The following is a 26,124-nucleotide window of genomic DNA, read 5'->3' as shown; positions in this document are numbered from 1 at the left end:
TGAATGTAATTTTAAAAAACAAAACTTACTTTTTCAGTTAATAGCATTGTATATCTTTAACTATAAATGCATGTAGACCAACATCATTAACTTTAGTAATAACAGTGTGTTGCACTGTAAAGCGCTATTCATTTATTTAGTTAATTTCTTACTGATGGATGTTTAGATTCACTGAAGTACCCAAATCAGGACTTCTTGTTATTGTTTATATTTATCATTTGCATTTATCACAATATTTATACAGAGATATTTATATTTTACAATGTCACTATACAAAAATTAATTTAGTTAGCATGCCTAATGTTATATAAATAAAATATGTCATTAAATAATAAATATGCCTTGTGTAAATATGGCATTAGGCTAGTAAACTTCAAATGTACAATATATACATATAAACTTTAGAAAATAAAGTAAATTAAGAAGGTTTCACCTTTTTTTTTGAAATCAATATGAATTTATTTTTCCACACTCATATTTTATCTATGCAATGACCAAGCCTCATATTTACTAGATAGTATTTTTTTTTAATTTTAACTAAAGCCTATTAAACATGTGTAAATTTCCAAGGACAATAATGATTTCTTATTGCCGACAATTGCTAAAATCTGCCAATTTAGTGACATTCAGAACATATCCTACACAATATTACATGATCCAATGCTGTTATCATATAAAAATGACCACATATTAGAAAAATATTAAATTAATATCACTGGAAATAGTATTATTTTTACAAGTATAATTTTCAGATATTAAATGATGAGGCTGGCAATTTGAGCATGTGATGGTAAATTTCACGATTTGTGATAATATTGGCCAAACTGAATAACATAAATATTTTAACTTGTGATAAAGGTAAAACCCTATATACTAATAAAAGCTTATCAGGCATTTATTTCATAATAAACTTACTCTTTACTTCATTATATTATTTTCATGAAGACATTCACATTATTTAATTTAATCCATGCAACCTTCCTTTAATGTATTTCTCCTTTCGAATAAATGGCTCCTTAATGTGCTTTTAACACCAGAATCTGCTGTCTCCTAATTTACATGGTCATATTCAAATAAGGCCATGCTTTAAGCCACTTTAAAATGCACCCTCTTCTAAAATAGACAAATACATCCTAAAACTTTGTATATCTTTAAAAGGTTATGCACAGATAGAGAGAGTGTTCATGGGTTGTAAGAGCTTACTGTTCTCTTGGAGAACCCCAGTTCAATTCCCAGAATTTGTTTTAGGCGACTCACAAGCAGCTTTGTACCTCCACTTTCAGAATATCTACTGTGGGTACTTGCAGCAAGGTGGACATACCCATGTATAGAAAAGACACATACCTATATAGTTTAAATAAACTATAACATTAACTACTATTTTTATGTTTTTATACAAATAACTATTTTACTTTGTATTTAAATATTTGTAAGTTAAATTACAGTTATTGCAACTTATATGATAATTAATGTATTTCAATATCATCTGTCTAAATGATTTATTATTGCTGCAGAGGAATCTTGCTGTAGAATTTAACCCATTTAGAACATTATTATAATGTGACAAAAATGTTAAATTTTTTCCAGGAATTTCTAAAGTAAGGATTGCAAAACTTTCCACGGTGAGTGCCACAAGGAACTCAGTGGAAGACACATGGTAGAACAATGCATATGGAGCTAATGTGTGACAAAGTCATGACAGAAGAGAAAATACATCGCTAACTGCCCTCTAACAGCTTTGAAAATACTATGACAGAGTGTTACAAGTGAATTCAGAAAGGAAGCCATTTGGTAAATGGTGCTAAGATGTGTGGGCAACCATTTTAAAGCTAATTTACTTTTAAAAATAAAGTCTATTCAAGACACTTACATTTGATTTCATAATAATAAACTTAAATAAAAATATCAACTCTTGTTAACATAGACAGCCACTTTTGGGTAGTTGGGTGGCAGAGGCCAGTGAATCCTTATTAGTGTGAAGCCAGCCTGGTCTACTGAGTGAGCTGCAGACCAGTCAAAGTTAGACAGAGAATCTCTGTCTCAATAACACAAGATCAAACCGAGCAAACAAAACATATTAAATGTATTTAACTTAAATAATCTAACATTACCAACTGTAACAAGGTGACAATGAAAAAGAAAAGGACATGTCAACATATGCATCACCACAGCATGTTTCACTATAGGCTTATAATATGTTTATACATCATGTTCTGACATGATAAATTAGCTGTATTAACCCCATTTCTTCTTAATAGTCTGGACAGATGTGATGTAATGCTTGTTTGAATTTGAGTAGCCTGTAGCATAAGCGCTCCCTATGGCAGACAGATTGCTCCTCATGTACTTTAACCCTGATGGTGAGTCTTGTCAGCTGCGCACTGCTGGGAGCAGAGATGTGGAAAGTGTTTGCCAAACGCAAGATGTTTTCTTTTAAACAGCATATGTCCTTTGCTTAAACTCACACGTGTGCTCCACATCAACCTCGCCTAATTCTTGCTACACACATCCCAGTATGACTCACCCACTGAATCTTAGTTACCACACTTTATCCTTAAAAGAAATTTCAGGGTATCAGTTAGAAGCCCATTTTGGCAATTTGATTGCTCACTAAAAAAATAAAAAATAAACAAAAACTTGCAGTTAGGGTTTACTTGAAATAAAAATCAGGCTCTGTTCCTCAAAAGATTGAGGGTAAAAGGTATTTGGAGTTGTTGCCCATCTGAGACTTTTCTCGAATTGTTCTCAAAGAGTGTCGTGATGCTAGCAAATGAACTATGAGGACATTGTGATTGATACAGCTATGAGCTTCCAATCATGTATGGCATAGCTGGGTTATAGCTACAAGGCCATCGCGAAACACAGCGTGCATTGTGAGATTTATTGAACAAGTAAATCTTTCTTCAATGTTATACTGTAAACATGAGGCTCCATACCTCACCACAACTTCCAGAAAGAAAGCTGAAGATGAATATACTGCCATCTTCACTGTCAGTTCTTAAATATGAAGTGTTTGGACTCGCAGCTTTGGCTTTGACTCTCTCTGTGATACAGTTGATTTTGTGGGGTAGAGAAATATCTTGCCTTTATTTAAAAGATTTCATTCAATGTCCGCACTAAAGGAAAATATGTGTGTTTTTAGAGAGCAGAGCATACTCTTTTTACATGTAAAATATGTTAATTGTTTTCATATTAGTAAAAATATTTTATGTACTCAAAGCCACATGCAACCATGTCTGTTATATTTATATGCATCATTCAGTGTAGTTGCTCTGATTTCTTTTTTTCCAAGATATATATTATTTTATTAATTTGTTCTTGTTACATCTCAATGGTTATCTCATCCCTTGTATCCTCCCATTCTTCCCTCCATCCCATTTTCCCCTTATTCCCCTCCCCTATGACTGTTCCTGAGGGGGACTTCCTCCCCCTGTATATGCTAATAGGGTATCAAGTCTCTTCTTGGTAACCTGCTGTCCTTCCTCTGAGTGCCACCAGGTCTCTCCCTCCAGGGAAAATGGTCAAATAAGAGGTACCAGATACGTGAGAAAGTCATATCCCACTCTCCACTCTACTGTGGAGAATGTTCTGACCATTGGCTAGATCTGGGTAGGGGTTTAAAGTTTACAGCTTGTATTGTCCTTGGCTGGTGCCTTAGTTTGAGCGGGACCCCTGGGCCTAAATCTGCCTATAATAATGTTCTACTTGTAGGTTTCTAGGACTCTCTGGATCCTTCTACTTTGCCATTCTCCTATGCTTGTCTCATCTAGAGTCCCAATAGGATGTCCTCCCACCTATCCCAGTTTCCTGGTAATTGAAGGCTTTCACTACAGACTGAGAAAAGATCTTCACCAACCCTACATCTGACAAAGGTCTAATATCCAAAATATATAAAGAACTCAAGATATTAAACACCACCAAACCAAATAACCCAATTGAGAAATGGGGCTTGGAACTAAACAGAGAATTCTCAACAGAGGAATACCAAATGGCTGAGAAACACTTAAAGAAATGCTCAACCTCCTTAATCATCAGGGAAATGCAAATCAAAACAACTCTGAGATTCCATCTTACACCCATCAGAATGGCTAAGATCAAAAATTCAAGTGACACCACATGCTGGCGAGGATGTGGGGAGAGAGGAACACTCCTTCATTGCTGGTGGGAATGCAAACTAGTACAACCACTTTGGAAATCTATCTGGTGCTATCTCAGAAAAATGGGAATAGGGCTTCCTCAAGACCCAGCTATTCCACTCCTTGGAATATACCCAGAAGATGCTCCAGCACACAACAAGAAAATTTGCTCAACCATTTTCATAGCAGCCTTATTCATAATAGCCAGAACATGGAAACAGCCTAAGTGTCCCTCAGTAGAAGAATGGATAAAGAAACTGTGGTACATATACAATATGGAATACTACTCAGCTATTAAAAACAAGGAATTCCTGAAATTTGTGGATAAATGGATCGAGCTAGAAATGATCATAATTAGTGAGTTAACCCAGAAGCAGAAAGGCTCTGATTTCTATTAGTCAGATTTTCCAGGTTTTTATTTAAAACAAAAACTTGCTTACAAGTATCCTGAAATTATTTTGTGTAGTTAGCATGAATCAGAGGAATACTACTGTTTGCTTAGCATCTGATAAGTATTTTTATTAATTCATTCACATTACATCTCAATAGTTATCCCATCCCTTGTATCCTCCCATTCCTCCCTCCCTCCTGCTTTCCCCCTACTCCCCTCCCCTATGATTGTGACTGAGGCGGACCTCCTACCTCTGTATATGCTTATAGGGTATCAAGTCTCTTCTTGATAGCCTGCTATCCTTCCTCTGAGTGCCACCAAGCCTCCCCATCAAGGGGACCTGGTCAAATATGGGGCACCAGAGTTAGTGTGAAAGTCAGTCCCCACTCTCCACTCAGCTGTAAAGAATGTCCTGGTAGGTACAGTTTTTCATGGGGACGTACACCTTGGACTAGTGTCTCGATATAAGTGAGTATATACCATTTAGCTCTTTTTGCTTCTGTGTGAACTCACTCATTATGACAATTTCTAGTTCAATCCATTTGTCCACAAATTTTGGAAATTCCTTGTTTTTAATAGCTGAGTAGTATTCCATAGTGTAAATGTACCACAGTTTCTTTATCCATTCTTCTATAGAGGGACACGTAGGTTGTTTCCAAGTTCTGGCTATTATGAATAAGGCAGCTATGAACATGGTTGAGCATATGTCCCTGTTGTGTAGTAGTACATCCTCTGGGTATATTCCAAGGAGTGGAATAGCTGGGTCTTGAGGAAGCCCTATTCCCATTTTTCTGAGAAAGCACCAGATAGCTTTCCAAAGTGGTTGTACTAGTTTGCATTCCCACCAGCAATGCAGGAGTGTTCCTCTTTCTCCACACCCTCGCCAGCATGAGGTGTCAGTTGAGTTGTTGATCTTAGCCATTCTGATGGGTGTAAGATGGAATCTCAGTGTCGTTTTGATTTGCATTTCTCTGATGACTAAGGAGGTCAAGCATTTCTTTAAGTGTTTCTCAGCCATTTGATATTCCTCTGTTGAGAATTCTCTGTTTAGCTCTGCGCCCCATTTCTCAATTGGGTTATTTGGTTTGGTGGTGTTTAATTTCTTAAGTTCTTTATATATTTTGGATATTAGACCTTTGTCAGATGAAGAGTCAGTGAAGATCTTTTCCCAGTCTGTAGGCTGTCGCTTTGTTCTCTTGACAGTGTCACCTGCCTTACAGAAGCTTCTCAGCCTCATGAGGTCCCATTTATTAATTGTTGATGTACCTACCAGAATAGTGGGTAAGAGGGGAGGACATCCTATTGAAACTTTAGGTGTGAGAAGCCTGGGAGAAAGAGGAAATGGAAGGACCCAGTGGGTCCTGGAAAACTACAGGCGAGTCTGGGCCCTGGGGCCCTCCGCAAACTGTGGCAACAGCCAAGGAAAAAATAGGCAGTAAAAACCTTGAACCCCTACCCGGACTAGCCGATGGACATTCTCCACTGTTGAGTGGAGAAGGAGATCTAACTTTCACACAAACTCTGGTGCCCCATATTTCAACATGTCCCTTGGACGGAGATGCCTGGTGGCACTCAGAGGAAAGATAATAGGTCACCAAGGAGAGACTTGATACCGTATGAGCATATTCAGGGGGAGGAGGTCCCCCTCAGACACAGACTTAGGGGAGGGGAGGGGAGTAGGGTGGAAGTGGGAGGAAGGGAGGAGTGGGAGGATACATGGGATGGGCTAACAACTGAGATGTAATATGTATAAATTAATAAAAATGTATTTAAAAAAAAATAAAGAATGTCCTGTCCATTGGCTAGGTCTTTTATATATATTATCCAACCAACATTTTTTAGGGCTCTGTGTGTGTGTGTGTGTGTGTGTGTGTGTGTGTGTGTGTGTGTGTGTGTGTGTGTGTGTGTGTTGTCACTTCTAAAAGGAAATATTGCTTTGAAATAAGTTTTGATGGTTATGGACAAGTTCTTATTTTTCTCTTAAATGCATGAAGCAAGAAAAGAAAAGATGAGATGACAGGTCATTGCATGATTCTTTTGGCTATCTAAAAACCATGGATAAGTTTCTAGTAAAAACCAGAAGTAAGCCTTAACAGGGATAACTAAAAGTGCAGTTTCATTACCATACATACGTTCAGCTTTAATTTGCTGTTCAGAATATCAAGATGGTACTGGGTATCTGAAACATTTCCAGAACCACAGAGATCTATTACATAAAGATGGTTACATTTCTGGTATTTTGGGGACCAGTACATGGTCATTCAGCTTCAGTTTGCATTCGTGTATAACTACTATACAATAACTAGTATAACTTCTGTAACCACTTTCTGTAATGGGTGTTTTTACATCAACATCAAATGCATGCCATGACAAAGAAAACAAGAATAATGAAGAAAAATGTTTCATGAACACAATCACAAATAACAAACAAAAAGCAAGTTATCAATTACTTATAATTAGGTTTTAAGAAAAACAAGTTTAAATGGTAGTTAATGGGGCCAAAAAGCAATAACGATATTGCTAATTTTGTTGGTTTTCAAGTTGGCTTTTATTTTTACTTTTCTGCCTTAAACCTTTTCTATTGAAATATTTGCTTATAACAATGACTGTCCTTTCCAGAGAAAGTACAGAAAACACTGTATTGATAGCCATGTCTGAGTAGCCTCCTCCTTGTTCACTCACCCCTGAGATCATTGATGTAAGGGCGGGTAACAAGATGATTCTGACATACTTCTGCTTTCATCAAAACTAGGTTCAGAGAAATACAATCCCCCCCCCAAAAAAATCATCAGATACTTGCAACACTTATAGTAGTTGAAGATAATCAATGAGCAAAGGTACCAACACTTTCAAGTACATCCAGTCCAAGTCACCAAACTGCCTCACTATGGTAAATGTCAGCTGACATACCTGGGCCTTTGGAGCTTTGGAATTTCCTGGAGTTCTCTTAATAAAAAAAAAAAAATAGCGTTCAGCTGTAGCAAACACATACGTGTTGCATTCATCATTCCCTTTCTGTATCCACTGTCATGGCACAACAGGATGAATAAAATTAACAATATTGCATCCCATATCACAGGACAGAGATACATTTAAATGCAATCATGAAAAATTATAAAAAGTTTAAACTCAGACACACTCTAGTTAGCCTGAGTTCATCACTGCCCAAGAGTGCTAGAAGTCAAATGCCAATTGAACTGCCCAAATATGTACAAGTGTGTTCCCATAAAATGACCTTTAAATGTTTATGTACTGTATGCTTTTATCCTTATGACAAGGCAACATCATCTAGCACACACCACGATGACAAGGATTTTTACTACTAATAGACACTGGAGCAGGGAGACTCTATTGCAGGGGAGGTCACAACACAGCTGCTGCTTCGATGGCTGCTATGCCACTGGCAGATGCAGAAAGAGGCAGAGTTAAATCACATATAAACACAGAGATGATTATTTTGGGTTTTAAGTTTTCACAAACTGTTTGGGGAAAGGACTTTACAAGGACTTAAATTTTCACATGGACACACAGGAAGCTAGGGTCTGAAAGATCTTATTTACATTGGCATACTAGTGCAGGTACTTCAGGGAAAACTGCATCTGCTTTCAAACATCATCAAAATTATTTGAGTATTTTAAGATTTCCATTCTTCCTGAAAACAGAAATTGCTTGTTTTATAGTCTCTGCATGACACAAACCACAAAAGACAAAACTGTAAATATGGTGTGTGTGTGTGTGTGTGTGTGTGTGTGTTGTAAGTGGTGCTCAATACATACGGGTCTTCCTAGCAGAATCTTCCACAAAAAGCGAAGAGATGTCTTCATCCACGCCTGCTTCATTCCTAGCAATGCACGTATATGCTCCCGTATCTTCATAGCGCACATTGCTTATGTGGACCTCACTGCCATTTGCTGTGAACAGAAGGCAAATGCAACTTGTAAGCTACAATTTAAGCTTTGGTACAGCGCATTCTGATTACACAGTCAAACAGCTCACTGAGCTTGTCCTCATTAAACTGTTTTCTTTCCTTCTTCCATATTTTGAAGATGTGCCAAATTGCTCCAAAGGCTCTCAAGTCTTTGTACATCGTGTTGTCACTCCATTGATGAGAGCTCAGCACTAGCAAATGCAAATACTTTTACATTTTATATAATTTCCTATTCCTATATTACATATTAAACATTTCATATTAATAACTACCATCTTATTAATATATGCATTTATAATTTAAACCCAATATTTACATACATCTTTTCAAGAAAAACCACAGAAATCATCTTCACTTAAAGGACCACATGAGAAAATCTGTCATGGATAGAGTCAATTCTTCCAGCAAGTCTATTGTCTCATTAAAAAAGTTTACAGTGTACCACTGACACTAAGAAACTGTATTACACATTTGAAACTACTTTAAAAAGTGGAAAGTCAGATAATATCATCATTGTCTGAAATTTCACCGAAAACTTACTTAAAATTAGCTATAATATCAAAATGTAATCATTTTAAGTATGAATAAAATTTTAAATCTTGGTGAGAGAATATTTTAATCTAATCCTCTAATAATTAGTTGTATCGCTCAAAACCAAGGGCATAATTAATCATATGTGACATGCTAGACAAATGCTAGGAATCTTCACATAATCTTGTTTGATAATCTGTACAAGTGGTATTTAATTGTCAGATGAGTCTGAGATTCAAAAATGAATTCTTACAACTAACTCAAGTAAAATGACTTGACTTTTATGAAAACCATGCACTCCCAAAACTGTGTCCTATTACTACCATGAGTTTTGATCTCTCTTCCTCCTTTCAGGAAGATGTCTCTCTGGTGTCTGGTATCTATGTTCCTGGATTCTCAGACATAAGCACAGTGTACAGTGGTTTCGAACACAACTCTGTTTCAGTTAATAACAGTTAAATTGTTGTGGTTGAGTTAGAGGAAAAAATGGTTGGTTGAGACAGTATTGCCTGAAAGTGTTGGGGATGTTTCCCCCAAACCCCAATAAATAAATAAATTAATAGATCTATCAGAAAATGTGCTTTGAATGTGAAATAGCCCCCATAGGCACATGTGTTTGAATACTTGATCCCCACAAGGGATCTATTTTGAAAGTTTGTGGAAATCATTAGGCGGTATAGTCTCTCTAAGGGAATGAACCGTGATGGTTCATAAAACAGACTCATTTCCTGCTCACTCTTTAGTACCTTACTGCCAAAGAAACGTGGTCCGCCAGCCTCCTGCCACCAAACCAGTGTTAACACGATGTAATGCATCCCTCAATAAACCCTTTTTCCCCCTTAAACTGCTTTGGTCAGCTATTGCCTCAACAATAAGGTAAATAATTAATACAAAATAAAACAGCTGGCTCAACTTGCCTATCTGAGTAATTTAGATTAACAGCACTTGCGCTTGTCTGTAGATACTCTGCCCAAAAACAATTTGTAGAAGTGATTTCCTCAAGGAGGATGTGATACTGAGATTTGTTTCTATTTTATTTTTTTTACTAATTTCAAATTTTCTTATATTATTTTTAGTTTTGTATTTCTACTGGTCAGCTGTGGTTTTTCTTATAACTCATCTGAACAGGCTCTACAGCTGTCCTTCCTTTCACTGTCCATACTTTACACAGTTTTCTCCTGTGTTTTTCACACCTGTGTCCATATGTTTTCTTGTTCATTTATCCTTATCCATTTATCGCCAATTTTCCATCATCTCCTCAATGACTCTTATTTAATGATTGTATAAAAATCTATTGAGTGTTCTGAAAAATCTGTAGAATACATTTATTATTTTTAAATTTTATTGTATATTATTTGGTTATTCTTATTTTTCTAGAATTTTTAAGGTTCATCATTAGGCTATGTATTTGAAATCTCTCATATATTTTCTTTTTTTTTCTTTCTTTTGTATTTGTGTGCATGTGCATATGTGTGTCTGTGCATATGTGTGTGTGTGTGTGTGTGTGTGTGTGTGTGTGTGTGCAAACACTTAGTGCAATAAAATGTCCACAAAACTGCCTGGTTCTTGATCTGGAAAATCCTGTAACTTAATTACAGAAAATTTCAATTTGTTCTCCAATTTATTCAGTGACTCACTGATCTTCCAGGGAAAATATTGTTTAGTCCCCAAGTATATGCATAATTTGTGTGGTTTCTCTTGCAGATTTTCAGTTATACTTTAATATCATAAGAGACTGAGGATTGCCTCAATTTTTATAAGATTTGCCTTATAATATCATAAATCTTAGAGAAACTTCCATGGGTCACTGAGACAACTATGTATTTCATGTTTGGTTGAATATTGGTATATAACTATAAAATAAGTTGGCCCATAGTACAATTACACTCTGATGTTTCTTTGCGGACTTTCGTTTTTGAGGAAATAGTTGAAGATATGAGTAGAATATATAAGTTTTCAATATTATCTGTTATTATAAACAAATGGTTTGTTTTCTAATTTATGAAACAAATAGAAATTTCCTGATTCCTTATTGATTTGTTTTATGAGTCACTGTGCACAACCATTCATTCCCCTGTCCCTCTACAAAATGCCCCTCAAATCAATAACTTTCCACCAAGATATAATATTTATTTATTCCTCCCCTCCCCAAGAATCTGTAATGTTTTGTATGTATTACCTCATTCTTAACTCTAATCTCACCAAAGAGAATGCAGTTGGTACTTGTTTTCAAAACAGCGTCAGGATAAGCTGATAACTCAACACAGGGATACACCTCAATGTTCGTCTATGAGTTTTCTATGTATCTGGCACTCTTGACAATGTTCCTCATTTTAACATCTTTTGTTTCCTTTCTTCAGTGGTATCTCTGAGTCTCCTTTTCTTTGCTGAATTTTATTCTTATTTTATAATATATCTTTACCTGTATGCTGGTAAATATTTGTGCTATTTTAAGATTTTATTTCCTTTTTTCATGTATCACCTTATAATGCATAGCTATTCAGTGCATACATAGACTTTGATCTAACACATAAATGCTGAAGAACATATCTGAATGAATAAAGAATGAAATTACCATAGCTTCAAACTACAGATATCAACTCCCTTATCCATAGCACACTAACTAACAACTTTTTTTTCCTCTTAGCTTATCCTTCCCACACCCATTTAAGTTTGTATTTATTCTTTCAAACTACCTATTTACATTTTATTTGTCATTACAAATAAACTTTTGTCTGGGATTCCTGTTTCAGTCTGGAGTGAATAGCTCATAAGGTTTATCTTCCATATATTTGTGGAAGAAGACAGATACATATATGTATAATGTAGGTTACTGTTACAGATGGGCAAGATAGGGCAGAAGTGAAAGATGTTTCAACTTACGTTCATGCCATTTCTGTTCGTTTGATGAGCCTTTTGTGCCTAGGTTACAGGCACAAATATAAGCAGCAAGAGTATAGACATAAATGTCACAGTCTATTTCTTGATAGAAGCCGGTAAGGAGTCTCCTGGCTCTGATCATTCAGCCCTAACCTCTGAAGATGACCAGTAAGTGGCACTGAACCCCTTGCAGTTTTCCTAACGGTCTTGTAGCTGGTATGGAAAAGATGAGCAGTGCCCAGACCACCAAACTCAGGTCCACACTTCCACTCTACCGACTCCAGATGTCAAAGTTCCAGTGCAGAAATGAAACAATATGAACATCTAGGAGAACATGTGGCCTCCACAGGTTCACTAATCCTGTGGTAAGGGACCCTAATAAGAGCTAGCTGAAAGAACCTGCAGCAAAGAATTCCAAAGAATGACTATAACTTATTGAGGACACCAAGATGACATGACTGGCCATCAAGGAAACAAAAACAAATAGGTTAATGAGTAGTGAAGACAGTACAAAATTTAAAAATGTAATTTAACAAAGAGAATCATTTGAATAAAAAACAAACTAATGCAAGAAATAAATTCTTCAACATGCCAAAACAAAAACATAAATGGAAAACATCACCAACAGAATGGATCTTGTGAAAAACAGAATATTAGGGTTAAAAAAACAAAAAAAAAATGAATTTGATCACTCAGTGAAGGGCTATGATGAAAGTATTATATACACTAAAAAAACAATATAGAGCTTTAGGAAATTATAGAAAGAATTAGAATTTAGATTGTGGGCATAGAAGAAGAAGAATACCACATAGCAAAGGCATACAATGTTTTCCATTTTAAAATAGTAAGAAATTACCCAAACTCAGATAAAGAAATATTCTTCTAGCACCAGTGAGGTTACACACTACCAAATAAACAGGACCTGAAAGTAAAATTCCTGTCACATATTATAGTTGGAGATTTAAAACCACAGATGATAAAAAGGGTAATTAAAGCTGCAAGAGACAGAGGTTGGTTGTAAATGAAAACCCATCAGAATAACACCTGATTTTTTGACAGAAATTTCTATAGCCAGAAGGGGCTACGAAGATGTATTTTAAGTTTTGAAAAGTCACAACTGATTATGCAGACTATTATACTCAGAAAAACTGCATGATAAAATAATAAAGAAACAAAAACAAAACAAAACAATAACAAAACCTTTTCATGATAAAAAAAAAAAACAGATTAAAGGTATTTTTAACCACTAAGTCAGCTCTAGTTCTACAGAGAATGCAGGAAATGATACTTCAGTCTGAAGAGGATGATAAACACAGTGTCACAGGGAAGAAATAAACAAATGCAGAACAATTAATCAAAAGAGGTATATATTTAAATAGGTTACTTATCACCAAAATAATGGCATCCTATATTAATCTCTATGACAAGATTATTATTTACAACAATAAACATATTAGAGAATTTTATCAGTTATATATATATAAAACATGCAGCCATGTTTTAATACTCCCAACAGTGGACGTAATAACTCATTGTCTCACAGTTGCTGTGTATTGTATTTTTTTTCTAAAATTACTAAGAAAGATTTTCACATCCATTTAATGAAAATAATGTAAGAAACAGGCACCTTGAAGTGTGAGCTGTTTGGAGAGCTTTGGTGTTATGTCAATTCCATTCTTCAGCCAGCCAAGCTGAGGGTCTGGTATGCCCTCTGCATGGCACCTAAGACTTGCAGTAACTCCAGGTTCTCTGGCCTGACTCTCTGGATATACCCGGATGACTGGAGGAACTAAATGGAAGAGAAAAAAAAAGGGTAAGTTATCAGAATTACCATTTGATTTTGAGAAAGAAACACAAATTATAAGATGACCCCTTATACATTATACATTTTCATTAGCTCTTATTGTTAGGGTGATATTTTTGTACACTGAGCGAAGGTTGTCTTGTATATTCAAATGCTGATTTCTACATGAGCAGGGAACTGAGTACATGTTGATACTGTTATTCTTTGACTACATCATATTTTGTAAACACTCTTTATAACACTGATTGGTTTAATAAAGAGTTGAACAGCCAATAGCAAAGGCAGAAGAGGGAGGCAGGTCTTCTAGAAGATAGGAACTCTGGGGAAAAAATCAAGTGAGGAGAGAGTCGCCACTCCAACATAGAGGAAGAAATAAATACAGGGACTAACACTGAGAGGTAAGTAGCCACATGGCAGAAGGAGATTAATATAAATGGGTTAAGATAAGAGCAAGTTAAGAACAAGTCTAAGCTATGTCCATGTTTTAACAATAGCTATAAAAGTATATGCCAATACTTGGAAATGTCCCAAAAGTTGGTGTCTTTTTACATCTGTTGTACTATTTGTGACTCCTTTGGAAGAGTTTATGGAGACTTTAAGAGACACGTAATTCCTTAAGGAAGTATAGAGGCAGACTTTGTGGGGTTATATCCTTGTCTCCACTTTCAGCTTTCTCTCTGCTTCGTGTGTGTGGCTGAAAATGTGATCTTGCACGTTCCTGCTCCTTCCACCTGCTGCCATTACAGATTCATCTTATACTACCATTAACAAAATTACACTGTCTCCAAACATTGCTCTTGGCCATGGAATTTCACCAGATCAATGACAAGTAACTAATGGAGAAGTTGATAACAACATAGGGTGAGCTGTTGCTGGGAGAAACCTGGGGCATATTGATTTTTGGAGGAATGTAAAAGATTTTGGAAATTTAAACTAGAAAATCAGTTGAATATTGTAATAAGTAAAGTTGAAAAGGCCATTCAGGTTGGAGCATGGAAGACAATATTGCTAAGACTAATGCTTCTTTGGAGGCAAAGCTTAAGTGCTTCAGACAGAAACAAGGACACACATAACACCTGGATTGGAGGCAGTTCTCATAATATTTTAAAAGAAATATGGCTGGAAGGAGCTTGCTCCCTATGAATTGGCATGAGATTTAATTTTAGTAATGGACTAATGGAAGAAACTTATTTTTATTTTTGTTTGTTTTTATTTTTGAGTTTCTAGGATCATTATTACTGGTAAGTCTTCTGAATATCTACAATTGAAAGGAATAAGTACAAAATCTAGAGTTTGTAGAATAAAAAGAATTACAGAACCCTTCAAAGTAGAGCCAAAAGAACTTTAATTGTCAGGAAGATTAGTATCATTAAGGAGAGGCCTCCTACTCTCTATTGGAACAATGGAAAAGGGTGACTTCAGAGTAGGATCCACACAGTCAAAATCCAAACTTATGAAAGGAGAAAGACTAAGATGTTTCTTGCTCCTAGGAAACCATCAATTCAATGTTCAGAAGTTGTTGCTGATGCGGTCTAAGAGGACAAGTCTCTACACCAAGCTGGAAGCTGAATATGGTAATGTCTATCATATGGTACTGGGTTTGGAGCATAAGAATGAGAGGACAAGCCATTTCTTCGTTCAAACTTTCAGAGACCATCTGAGCCAGGCACATTTGTGTACACTGTAGCAGGGGAGTTGCTATGATAAAACTGTGATAAATTATTGTGTGAAGCTGTGAATATGACTTCTGATTTACAGTAGAGACTCAAGTATGTTGGATGCCAGAGCAGTGAGAAATCTGCCATGGTGAGCTGCATAAAAGGAATGGAACCATCTTATAGAAAGATATGTGCTGCAAATACCTAATCTATAGAGATGAGGGAAACCAAGCTGTTAAACCCCTAGACAGTAGCCAAGGTGCTACATAATGTGGTACATAATGTGGTATTTGCCTTACTGAGTTTTGGTCTTGCTTTGTTCCATCCAGTATTTCCTCACATTTTCCCCACACCTGTTTATTAGAATAGGAATGTATATTCAATGTCATTGTTAGATGTATGTAATTTGCTGTTTGATTTTATAGGTACTCACTATAGCTTTGAATCTCAAAGGAGTATTTGGACATTGGAAGTTTGAGCAAGGTTGAGACTATTAAAGACCATAGGAACTTTTGGAATAAATACAATTTTATTAACATTATGAGCATGCGGAAGTTGGGGCCCAGGGGTAGAATGTGGTATTTGTAGTGAAAAATGTCAAATATCATACAAATGACATTATGTGGAATAGGTAGGTTATATGTATGTGTATATGATGCATATGTACATGTATGCACATACATATGCAATACCAATCAGTGTACAAATAATAGATGAATTTGTAAGAAAGCAGTGAGGGTTATAACAAAGGAGTTAGATGGAGGAAAGGGAAGTGAGAAATATAATTAAATTATGTTCTCAAAAAAAAAAACAATGTTAGAGAAATATCCCCAGAGGCTTATGTATTTTGACACTTACTCCTAGTTGTTGACATGGCTTAGGATGTCATGGAATCTTTGCTATCTGCAACACTAATGGTGGAAGTATATAATCACGAGGAAATTTGGGAGGCTTTTTACTAAGTGAACTTTCATATCTGTCTCCCTGTGTTGTGTTTGAGATTGAAGATATAAACTCTGAACTTCCTGCTCCTTTCCTTTGTCATTATGCTTTCCCTGCAATTATGGACTCTCCCTCTTATATAAGTAAAAATACAGAAAATTAAAAAGACAAACAAAAACAAAACAAAGCAAACAATAATAATAGTATTTTATCACATCAACAAAGAATAATTAATATACCTGATACTCTTTGTAGTCAATCAAATGTGTTTGTTTTAATATCAAAATTTCTAAGATATGAAGAAAATATCAGAAGACGGAAAGATCTTCCAGGCTCATGGATCAGTAGGATTATCATTGGCCATCTTACCAAAAGAATCTACAGATTCAATGTGATTCTCATCAAAATACTGACACAATTCTTTACAGACTTTGAAAGAGAAAATTTCAACTTCATATGGAAAAACAAAAATCCAGAAGAGCTAAAGCAATCCTGTACAGTATAAGATCTTGTGGAGCTATCTCTGCTGCTGATCTCAAGCTCTACTAGAGCAACAGTAATAATAATAATAATAAAGGCATGATACTGGCATAGAAAGAGACTGGTGGATCAATGGTATTGAATCAAAGGCCCAGAAATAAACCCACACACCTACAGACATTTGATTTTTGACAAAGAAGCCAGAGCTATACAATGGAAAAAAGATAGCATCTTCAGCAAATGGTGCTGTTGTAACGAGATGCCTACATATAAGACAATGCAAATTGATCCATATTTATTACCTGGCACAAAACTCAAGTCCAAGTGTATCGAGGACTTTAACATAAACTCAGTAACACTAAATCTATTAGAAGAGAAAGTGGAGAAGAGCCTTAAACTCATTGGCACAGGAGACAACTTCCTGAACAGAACACCTTCAGCTCAGGCTCCAAGTCAACAACTAATAAATGGGACTTCATGAAATTGAAAATCTTCTGTAAAACAAAGAACATTGTTAACAGAAACAAAAAACAAAACCTGACAGCCTACATGATCTTCACCAACCCTACATCTTGCAGAGGGCTAATATCCAAAATATATAAAGAATCAAGAAGTTAAACACCAACAACCTAAATATCCAATTAAAAATGGGATACACAGCTAAACAGATAATTCTCAACAGAATATAGAATGACCGAGAAGCAGGTAAAGAAATTCTTAAGTCTCTGATGGGGTTGAAGACCAGATAGTTTAGTCTTACAGCTAAGCTTAGTTGGATAGGGGTTAAGATGTGCTTAGATCAAGGTAGATGTTTTAAATTAATAGAGATGAGATATGATAGATATTGATTTTCATTGAGAAATTTAGACCCAACAAGATAGGAAATATATTAACTTCAAGTTTGACAAATACAAATAGCCAAATCACTATGAATATAACATTTATATAATTCCTGAGTGTCTCATGGTTCTTCCTGCTGTATGTAGTTTATTTTGTTTTCGTGTAATAATATAAATGTATATGTTAAAAAGCAACATAATAATAAATGAAAAAAATAAGAATTCTCAACATCCTTAGTCATTGGAGAAATGCAAATCAACATGACTCTGAAATTCTGTCTTATATCCATCAGAATGGCCAAGATCAAAAAAATCAAAGTGACAGCATATGCAGGCAAGGATGTAGAGAAAGAGAAACACTTCTCTATTGATGGTGGGAGTGCAAACTTTACAACTCCTTTGGAAATCAATCTGGTGCTTTTTCTGAAAATTGGGCATTGTGCTACCTCAAGGCCCAGGTATACCAGTTGGGGCATACAACCAAAAGATGCTCCATCATACAACAAGGACATTTGGTCAACTATGTTCATAGTAGCTTTATTCATAGAATTCAGAATCTGGAAACAACCTACATGTCCCTCAATGGAGGAATGGATAAAGAAACTATTCCACATCTACACAGTGGAATAGTATTCAGCTATCAAAAACAAGAACATCATGAAATTTGCAAGCATATGGATGGAGCTGGAAAAGATCATGCTGAGTGAGGTAACCCACATCCAGAAGGACACACATGGTATAAACTCACTTAGAAACAGATATTAACCATATAATACAGGATAACCATACTATAATCCATAGACCTAAGGAAGCTAACTAACAAGGAGGACCCAAGGGAAGATGATTAATTCTTACCAAGAAGGGCAAATAGAACAGGCACTGGGAGCAGAGGTTGGGGAGATGGAACAGGACTGGAGCCAACTATAGAGGTGGTTCTGAAAGACTCCACCCAGCATGGGATCAAAGCAGATGCCGAGTCTCACAGCCAAAATTTGGGCAGAGTTCAAAGACTCTTATGGAAGAGTTGGGAGATAGAAGGACACAGAGAGGACAGAAGCTTCACAAGAAGAAAAACAGAGCCAACAAACCTGGACCCAAGAGGGCCTACAGAGACTAATGCACCAAACAAAAACCATGTCTAAATAGGCCACTCAGTCTCCATAGGGGTCCCTTAGTATGGGAGCAGGGGCTATCTCTACCATGGACTCTATTGGTTGCTCTTTGATCGCTTCCTCCTGGAGGGGTGCCTTACTAGGCCACAGAGGAAGACGGTTCAGTCAGTCCTTATGAGACTTGATTAGCTGTCTCCCTCTCTGAGGACTATAGGAAGACCATAAGGGGAAGGGACAGTGGGACCTGGAGGAGACAAGGGAGGGAGCAACAGTCAAGATGTAAAGTGAATAAATTTTTTTTTAAATTAAAATTTAAAAGATACAACAAATATAAGATTCACTTTAATATTTAAATTTTGCCCAATTTTTTTTTAATGATTGAAGTAGTGGGTCTCAGGATTTCAGGATTTCCTTTCTTTTCTTTTATTTTTTTAAAAAAATACATTTATTTTATTACACATATATAAAACAAACTACATACAGCAGGGAGAAACATGTGACAAGCATGAGTTCTATAAAATATTACATTCATAGCGGTTTGGTTATTTGTGTTTGTAAACTTCTGTCCCATCATGATGGGTCCTAATTTCTGAATGAAATTCAATATCTATCCTGTCTCAATTCTAATAACTTCTTTATCTTGATCTAAAATGATCTTATCCCCTAACCAACTAAACTTGATTGTAAAACTATGCTATCAGGCCTTCAATGCCCCTCAGAAACTTGAGAAGGAATAAAACTTAACCAGCAGTGTGAGTTAGCAGCTTCCAGAATGTACAAATTGACTAAGATGGTTTAGTGCCTGAACAGTCACCCAACACTCTCTATAAAGTTGGAGCCTCATCTTCGGCTTTCTGGCCCAATATCTCTGCCAGACTTATTTGTAAGGCAGGAACATTTGAGGACTTGCTTACCCTGTTTTGGGAGAGTGTGGCTGTCAACTATGCCTACACCTAAGCTGCACATTTTTAGGCAGAATTGTGTTTGTGGCAGGAATGAGAACATTTTTCCCAATGGCTGGTTTGCCACATTTGAAGCCATCTCCATAATGAGACTCTTTGATGCTCATCATCTTCTTTGAGGTCAGCTGGGTGTTGTCAGGAGTTAACTTGTCTTGTTGTCAAAGAAATTTAGGATTATAAAAACAACTTTTAATGCCATATTCTGTAAAATATTTGTGTAAATCTAACCAAGCAAGTGAAGGACCTTTATGAAAAAAATTTCAAGTCTCTGCAGAAAAAAATTGAAGAAGAGTCCCATGCTCATGGATTGGGAAAATCAACATAGTAAAAATGGCCATCCTACCAATGTAAGACCCCCTCCCCTGTGCACCTGCCATAGCAAGCATAGCAGCAGTAACGCTATCTTGCAAGGCAAGACTAGAATAATAGGTTCCCGGGATAAGATAAGGCCTGGGGCCCAGAGGAGAAAGATAAAAGCGTGCTGAGATAACAGAAACAGTTTGTCCTTGTCAAACAAGATATTTATGGTTGGCCATCTGGCCCAGGGAACGGGTAAACTCCCCTGTTCCCATCTGATGACCGGACCATAACCTCGCCTCATTTAAATTTACCAATCAGAGCCCTGTAACTATGTTTCTCGCTTCTGTAACTGCGCTTCCCGCTAAAATCCCTATAAAAGGTCCCCAAAAAGACTCGCTCGGCACGCCAGCCTCTCCAGAGACTGAGACGCCCGGGTACCCGTCCCCCTACAATAAAGCCTCTTGCGTGTTGCAACCGAAACCTTGGTCTCGCTGGTTCTTGGTGGGGGTCTCCACGTTAAGACCACCGTGCTGGGGGTCTTACATTTGGAGGTCCCACCGAGATCGGGACCCCCGCCCAGGGACCACCGACCCAAATTCGGGAGGTAAGCCTTTGTGCCGGCCGGCTTAGTCGTTGTTGTCATTTTGTCTCTCTTTCATCTCTCTGTTAATCGTTACGTGTCTCGGTGTCTGCGTAGACTCTCTGAATCTGGCAAGGACAAGAAGGAGTTGACGAACTCGGACTTCTTCCTTGTACCCCCGGGAGACGTCCCGGCGGCATTCCGTAGGGACTCTCCGTCCCATCCGAATTTGGGGCTCCGGCCCATCTGAGAGGCTATTCGCCTCATCTGGGAGACGGGGAATCCGGACCCCCTGTGTCTCCAACCTCTGCTTTGTTTTCGTTTTGGCGCAAGCGTCCCGCGCAGGCTGTTTTTGGTCTTTTGTGTCTGGCTGTCCTCTGTTGTCTTTCGTTTTATGTTTTTGGTACCATGGGTCAGACTCTTGCCACTCCATTAACCCTTACCTTACAGCATTTCAAGGAGGTCCGTGTCATTGCACACAATCTGTCAGTAGAAGTCCACAAGGGCAAATGGGAGACTTTCTGTTCCGCCGAATGGCCCATGCCCCTGCTCCCACCATATCCCCGAGTTCCCCAGCCGGCAGCCCCAACCTCAGCCCTGCCCGCGGCTTCCGGGGCAATGGGTGATGGACCCTCGGCGGGCACTGGGAGCTGCCTTGGAGCCACCCCTGAGGGGCCTGATTCCACCGTGGCTCTGCCCCTTAGTGCTGTCGGGCCGGCCCCGACAGGCAAAAAAATGCGTTACAACTCCTACAGTATTGGCCTTTTTCTTCCTCTGATCTCTATAATTGAAAAACTAACCACCCACCTTTTTCAGAGAACCCTACGGGACTTACAGGTCTGATAGAGTCCCTGATGTTCTCCCACCAACCCACGTGGGATGACTGTCAGCAGCTTCTGCAGGTTTTATTCACCACCGAGGAGAGAGAAAGAATTCTCCTCGAGGCTCGAAAGAATATCCGAGATGACGCTGGACACCCTGTCCAGACCCTGGCCGAAATAGATGAAGGATTCCTCCTGACCCGTCCTCAGTGGGACTACAACACGGCAGAAGGTAGGAAACAGCTGTCCATTTACCGCCGGGCTCTGGTGGCAGGTCTCAGAGGGTCCGCGAGGAGGCCCACCAATTTGGCGAAGTAAGAGAAGTCATGCAGGGAACGACCAAGCCCCCCTCGGTGTTTCTAGAGAGGCTCATGGAGGCTTACTGGAGATATACCCCTTTTGACCCTACGTCAGAGGGACAGCGAGCCTCTGTAATCATGGCTTTCATTGGACAGTCAGTACCTGATATTAGGAAGAAACTACAGTGCATTAGCGCATTGAGGGATTGCACGATTATACCATCAGGGATGTGGTGAAGGAAGCTGAGAAAGTTTATCGTAAAAAGGAGACAGAGGAAGTGAAACAGGAAAAAAAAAAGAAGGAGAGAGAGCTGAGGATGAGGAAAGAGGAAAGAAAGAGAGAGCTGAGGATGAAGAAAAAAAGGCAGGAAAAGAATCTGACGAGAGTACTGGCCACAGTGGTAGGAAAAAAAAGGCGTCAGGGAACAGGCAGGCCTAGGCAGACAGGGAACCTGGGTGACAACAGAAGGCAGGGGCCAAGGAGACCCAGAGAAGATTGAACACTGCCACCTGATCTCAAAGATGCCTTCTTCTGTCTGAGATTGCACCCTAACAGCCAATCCCTGCTTGCCTTTGAGTGACAAGACCCTGAAAACAGAAAAACTGGACAGCTTACGTGGATGAGATTGCCCCAAGGGTTTAAAAACTCCCCCACCCTATTTGATAAAGCCCTACATCGGGACCTTGCCCCTTTCCACGCTAATAATCCCCAGGTGACTCTTCTACAGTATGAAGATGACCTCCTATTGGCTGCAGAGACCCGTGAAGAATGCGAGCTTGGGACTCAGAAAATCCTGGCTGAGTTAGGTGAGTTGGGGTATCGGGCTTCTGCCAAAAAGGCACAACTGTGCCGGACTGAAGTGACATATCTGGGATACACCCTAAAAGATGGACAACGGTGGCTCACAGAAGCCAGGAAACGAACAGTGACTCAGATCCCGACCCCAACCACTCCTCGCCAGGTAAGAGAATTCCTAGGGACCGCGGGATTCTGCAGGCTTTGGATTCCCAGGTTCGCCACTCTGGCGGCCCCATTATACCCTCTAACCAAAAAAAAAAGGGGGGGGGAGTTCACTTGGACTAAGGAACACCAATTGGCTTTTGAGAACCTTAAAAAGGCACTGCTAGAAGCCCCTGCCCTAGCACTGCCTGATCTGAACAAGCCTTTTACTCTATACATCGATGAGCGGAAGGGGGTTGCCAGGGGGGTCCTCACCCAAACTCTAGGACCCTGGAAGCGCCCAGTGGCCTATCTGTCAAAAAAAAAAAAAAACTGGATCCTGTGGCCAGTGGGTGGCCCTCTTGTTTGCGGGCGATAGCAGCAACTGCTGTATTGGTAAAAGATGCCGATAAGTTAACCATGGGCCAAAATGTGATGGTGGTGGCCTCCCACGCCCTCGAGCATTATCAGACAACCACCAGACTGTTGGATGACCAACGCCCGGATGACCCACTACCAGAGCTTGTTGCTGACAGAGCGGGTGACCTTCGCTCTGCCCGCCATCCTTAACCCTGCCACCTTGCTACCCGAAGCTGGCGAGACCCCAGTTCATCATTGTAAAGAGATACTGGCTGAAGAAACAGGGACTTGATCAGACCTCACTGACCAGCCGTGGCCTGGGGTAAAAACTTGGTTCACCGACAGAAGTAACTTTGTGGTAGCAGGTAAGCGGAGGGCTGGGGCAGCGGTAATGGACGGGAAGTCTGTCATCTGGGCCAGCAGTTTACCAGAAGGAACGTCGGCCCAAAAAGCTGAACTTATTGCTTTGACCCAAGCACTAAGACTGGCAGAGAAAAAGGCTATCAATATCTACACTGATAGCCGGTATACTTTCACAACAGCTCATGTCCACGGAGCGATTTATAAACAACGTGGGCTGCTGACTTCAGCTGGCAAAGACATTAAAAATAAAAATAAAAAAAATTCTTAGTTTATTAGAGGCTGTTCATTTGCCCCGCAAGGTGGCGATCATCCATTGCCAAGGACATCAAAAAGGGACTGGTCCTATAAAAAGGGGGAACCAAATGGCTGACCAGATGGCCAAAGAGGCGGCACAAGGACCAATGATTCTAATAGCTAAGGTTATGCCCCAACAGGCTGAGGGGATTCCCGAAAAAAAAATCCTCACAGAGAAAGAGGGGCTAGAATACCTGGCTAGTATACACCGCCTTACCCACCTAGGGCCCAAGAAGATGACAGAACTGGTCAATAAGTCTCCCTATCACATCCCCAGACTACAAAAGACAGCAGAGGATCTGGTAAAAAAAAAAAACAAAAAACTGCAAGGCTTGCGCTCTCACTAATGCCGGTTCCAGCAGACACTGTGCAAAAAAGTGCTTGCGGGGAGATCGACCTGGAACTTATTGGGAGGTTGATTTCACTGAAGTCAAACCGGCCCGATATGGTAAAAAATACCTTCTAGTTTTCATAGACACCTTCTCGGGGTGGGTCGAGGCATTTCCCACGAAAAAGGAAATGGCAAATGTAGTGGCCAAGAAGATACTTGAAGAAATCCTTCCCCGGTTCGGGATACCTAAGGTAATTGGGTCGGACAACGGGCCTGCCTTTGTCGCCCAGGTAAGTCAGGGACTGGCCAGACAATTGGGGATAAATTGGAAATTACATTGTGCTTATAGACCCCAGAGCTCAGGACAGGTAGAAAGGACGAATAGAACTATAAAGGAGACCTTAACAAAATTGACCTTAGAGACCGGCGGGGGTGATTGGACAGCCCTTCTCTCCCTTGCCTTGTTCCGGGTACGGAACACGCCTGGACCATTGGGACTGACACCCTTTGAGATACTGTTTGGTGCACCACCACCTCTGTTTGAAATCCTAGAGAGTGTGACACGTCCTGATTACAGTTTTGTGCCTTCCACCCATCTTTTAGCCCGTTTAAAGGCTCTCGAGATGATCAGGCGAGAGATTTGGGAACAGCTAAAGGACGCTTACGCCGTTGGAGACCCTACAGTTCCTCATCAGTTTGATATTAGAGATAATCCTCTTAAGCTGCGTCTGCGTCACGGACGCGACCCTGAGTCAGGACAACAACCCTCATGCCCCGATGCAACAGACTTGGGAGGTGATCAATAAAGAGGGGAACACTGTCTGGTCGATCACTGCAGTGCACCCCCCCCCCCATGGACTTGGTGGCCGGATCTAACGCCAGATATTTGTAAGTTGGTGGCTGGATCGCTCACCTGGGATCTCCCCGACCACACAGACCTCTCTAAACCACTGGCTGAAAAACAGTGCGTCCCGGGTGGGATAGGGAGCACATTCGGGTGCTCAGGACAGTTCTACTGGGCCAACCTCCGGTCCTCAAAATTTTATGTTTGCCCTGGTCAGGGCCACAGTTAAAAGCTTCGACACAAGTGTGGGGGGACCTCTGATTTCTATTGTGCTGCATGGGGTTGTAAAACTACTGGTAAGGCTCATTGGATCCCTACTTCCACCTGGGATCTGATCACGGTAAAAAGAAACAGCTATGACAGGCCAAACCAGGGAGAAAGAGATAGTTATAAATACCCTGAGAATAGGTGTGCCCACAACAATAGCCCAAATGGGCCTTGTAAAAACAGATACTGCAACCCCATAGCCGTGAGATTCACTAACATGGGAAAATGAGACCATCAGAGCTGGCTTAGAGGAAACTGGAAATTGCGCTTATATGCTGCGGGGAAAGACCCTGGGTTGATTTTTAAAATTAAGTTGACCCTAACAAGTCCTTCCCCAGTGCCTGTAGGACCAACAAAGTCCTTCCAGAACAAGGCCCACCTGCCAGACCCCTTGTCCTAGCACCTCTCCCGCCTATGCCAGTAACCATCAGCCCCTTTAATCTCATTACTCCCCAAGGTTCCTTGCCTGTGACCCCTTCCGATTCCTCAACGAGTCAAAGGCTCAAGCAGCGACAGTTGCAATTTAAATCAGGACGAACTTGGTATAAAAACTGGTTTAATAAGGCTGCTTGGTTCACCACTTTAATATCTACCATAACGGGCCCTTTATTAATTATTATCCTGCTCCTACTTTTTGGGCCCTGCATCCTTCCTTAACAGACTGATGCAATTCATCCGAGACCGCCTATCGGTTGTACAGGCCTTGGTTCTAACCCAACAATACCAACAGCTCCAACAGGTAAAACCAGAGGTCATTGAATGAAAGATTTCATTCAATTTACAACAAGAGGGGGGAATGTAAGACCCCCTCCCCTGTGCACCCGCCATAGCAAGCATAGCAGCAGTAACACTATCTTGCAAGGCAAGACTAGAATAATAGGTTCCCGGGATAAGATAAGGCCTGGGGCCCAGAGGAGAAAGATAAAAGCGTGCTGAGATAACAGAAACAGTTTGTCCTTGTCAAACAAGATATTTATGGTTGGCCATCTGGCCCAGGGAACGGGTAAACTCCCCTGTTCCCATCTGAGGACCGGACCATAACCTCGCCTCATTTAAATTTAC

General features: G+C 39.4%; 1 protein-coding gene across 2 annotated transcripts in view; it reads right to left on the bottom strand.

Moving 5' to 3' along the window:
• FSTL5 (follistatin like 5) overlaps positions 1–26,124 on the bottom strand; it is a 580,413-nt gene that overhangs the window by 107,075 nt on the left and 447,214 nt on the right. For both annotated transcript variants that reach the window (XM_084768539.1, XM_084768540.1), the window contains exons 9-10: positions 13,494–13,655; positions 8,304–8,438 (exon numbers count right to left, since the gene is read on the bottom strand). In XM_084768539.1, the coding sequence (XP_084624665.1) occupies positions 8,304–8,438; positions 13,494–13,655 (297 nt within the window). The remainder of the gene's footprint in view (positions 1–8,303; positions 8,439–13,493; positions 13,656–26,124) is intronic.

Source organism: Acomys minous (genome assembly GCF_964271855.1).
Source record: "Acomys minous genome assembly, chromosome: 19".
NCBI classification, from domain to species: domain Eukaryota; kingdom Metazoa; phylum Chordata; class Mammalia; order Rodentia; family Muridae; genus Acomys; species Acomys minous.
Note: the sequence above shows the minus strand (reverse complement) of the source record. Positions and strands in the feature narration are given on the sequence as shown.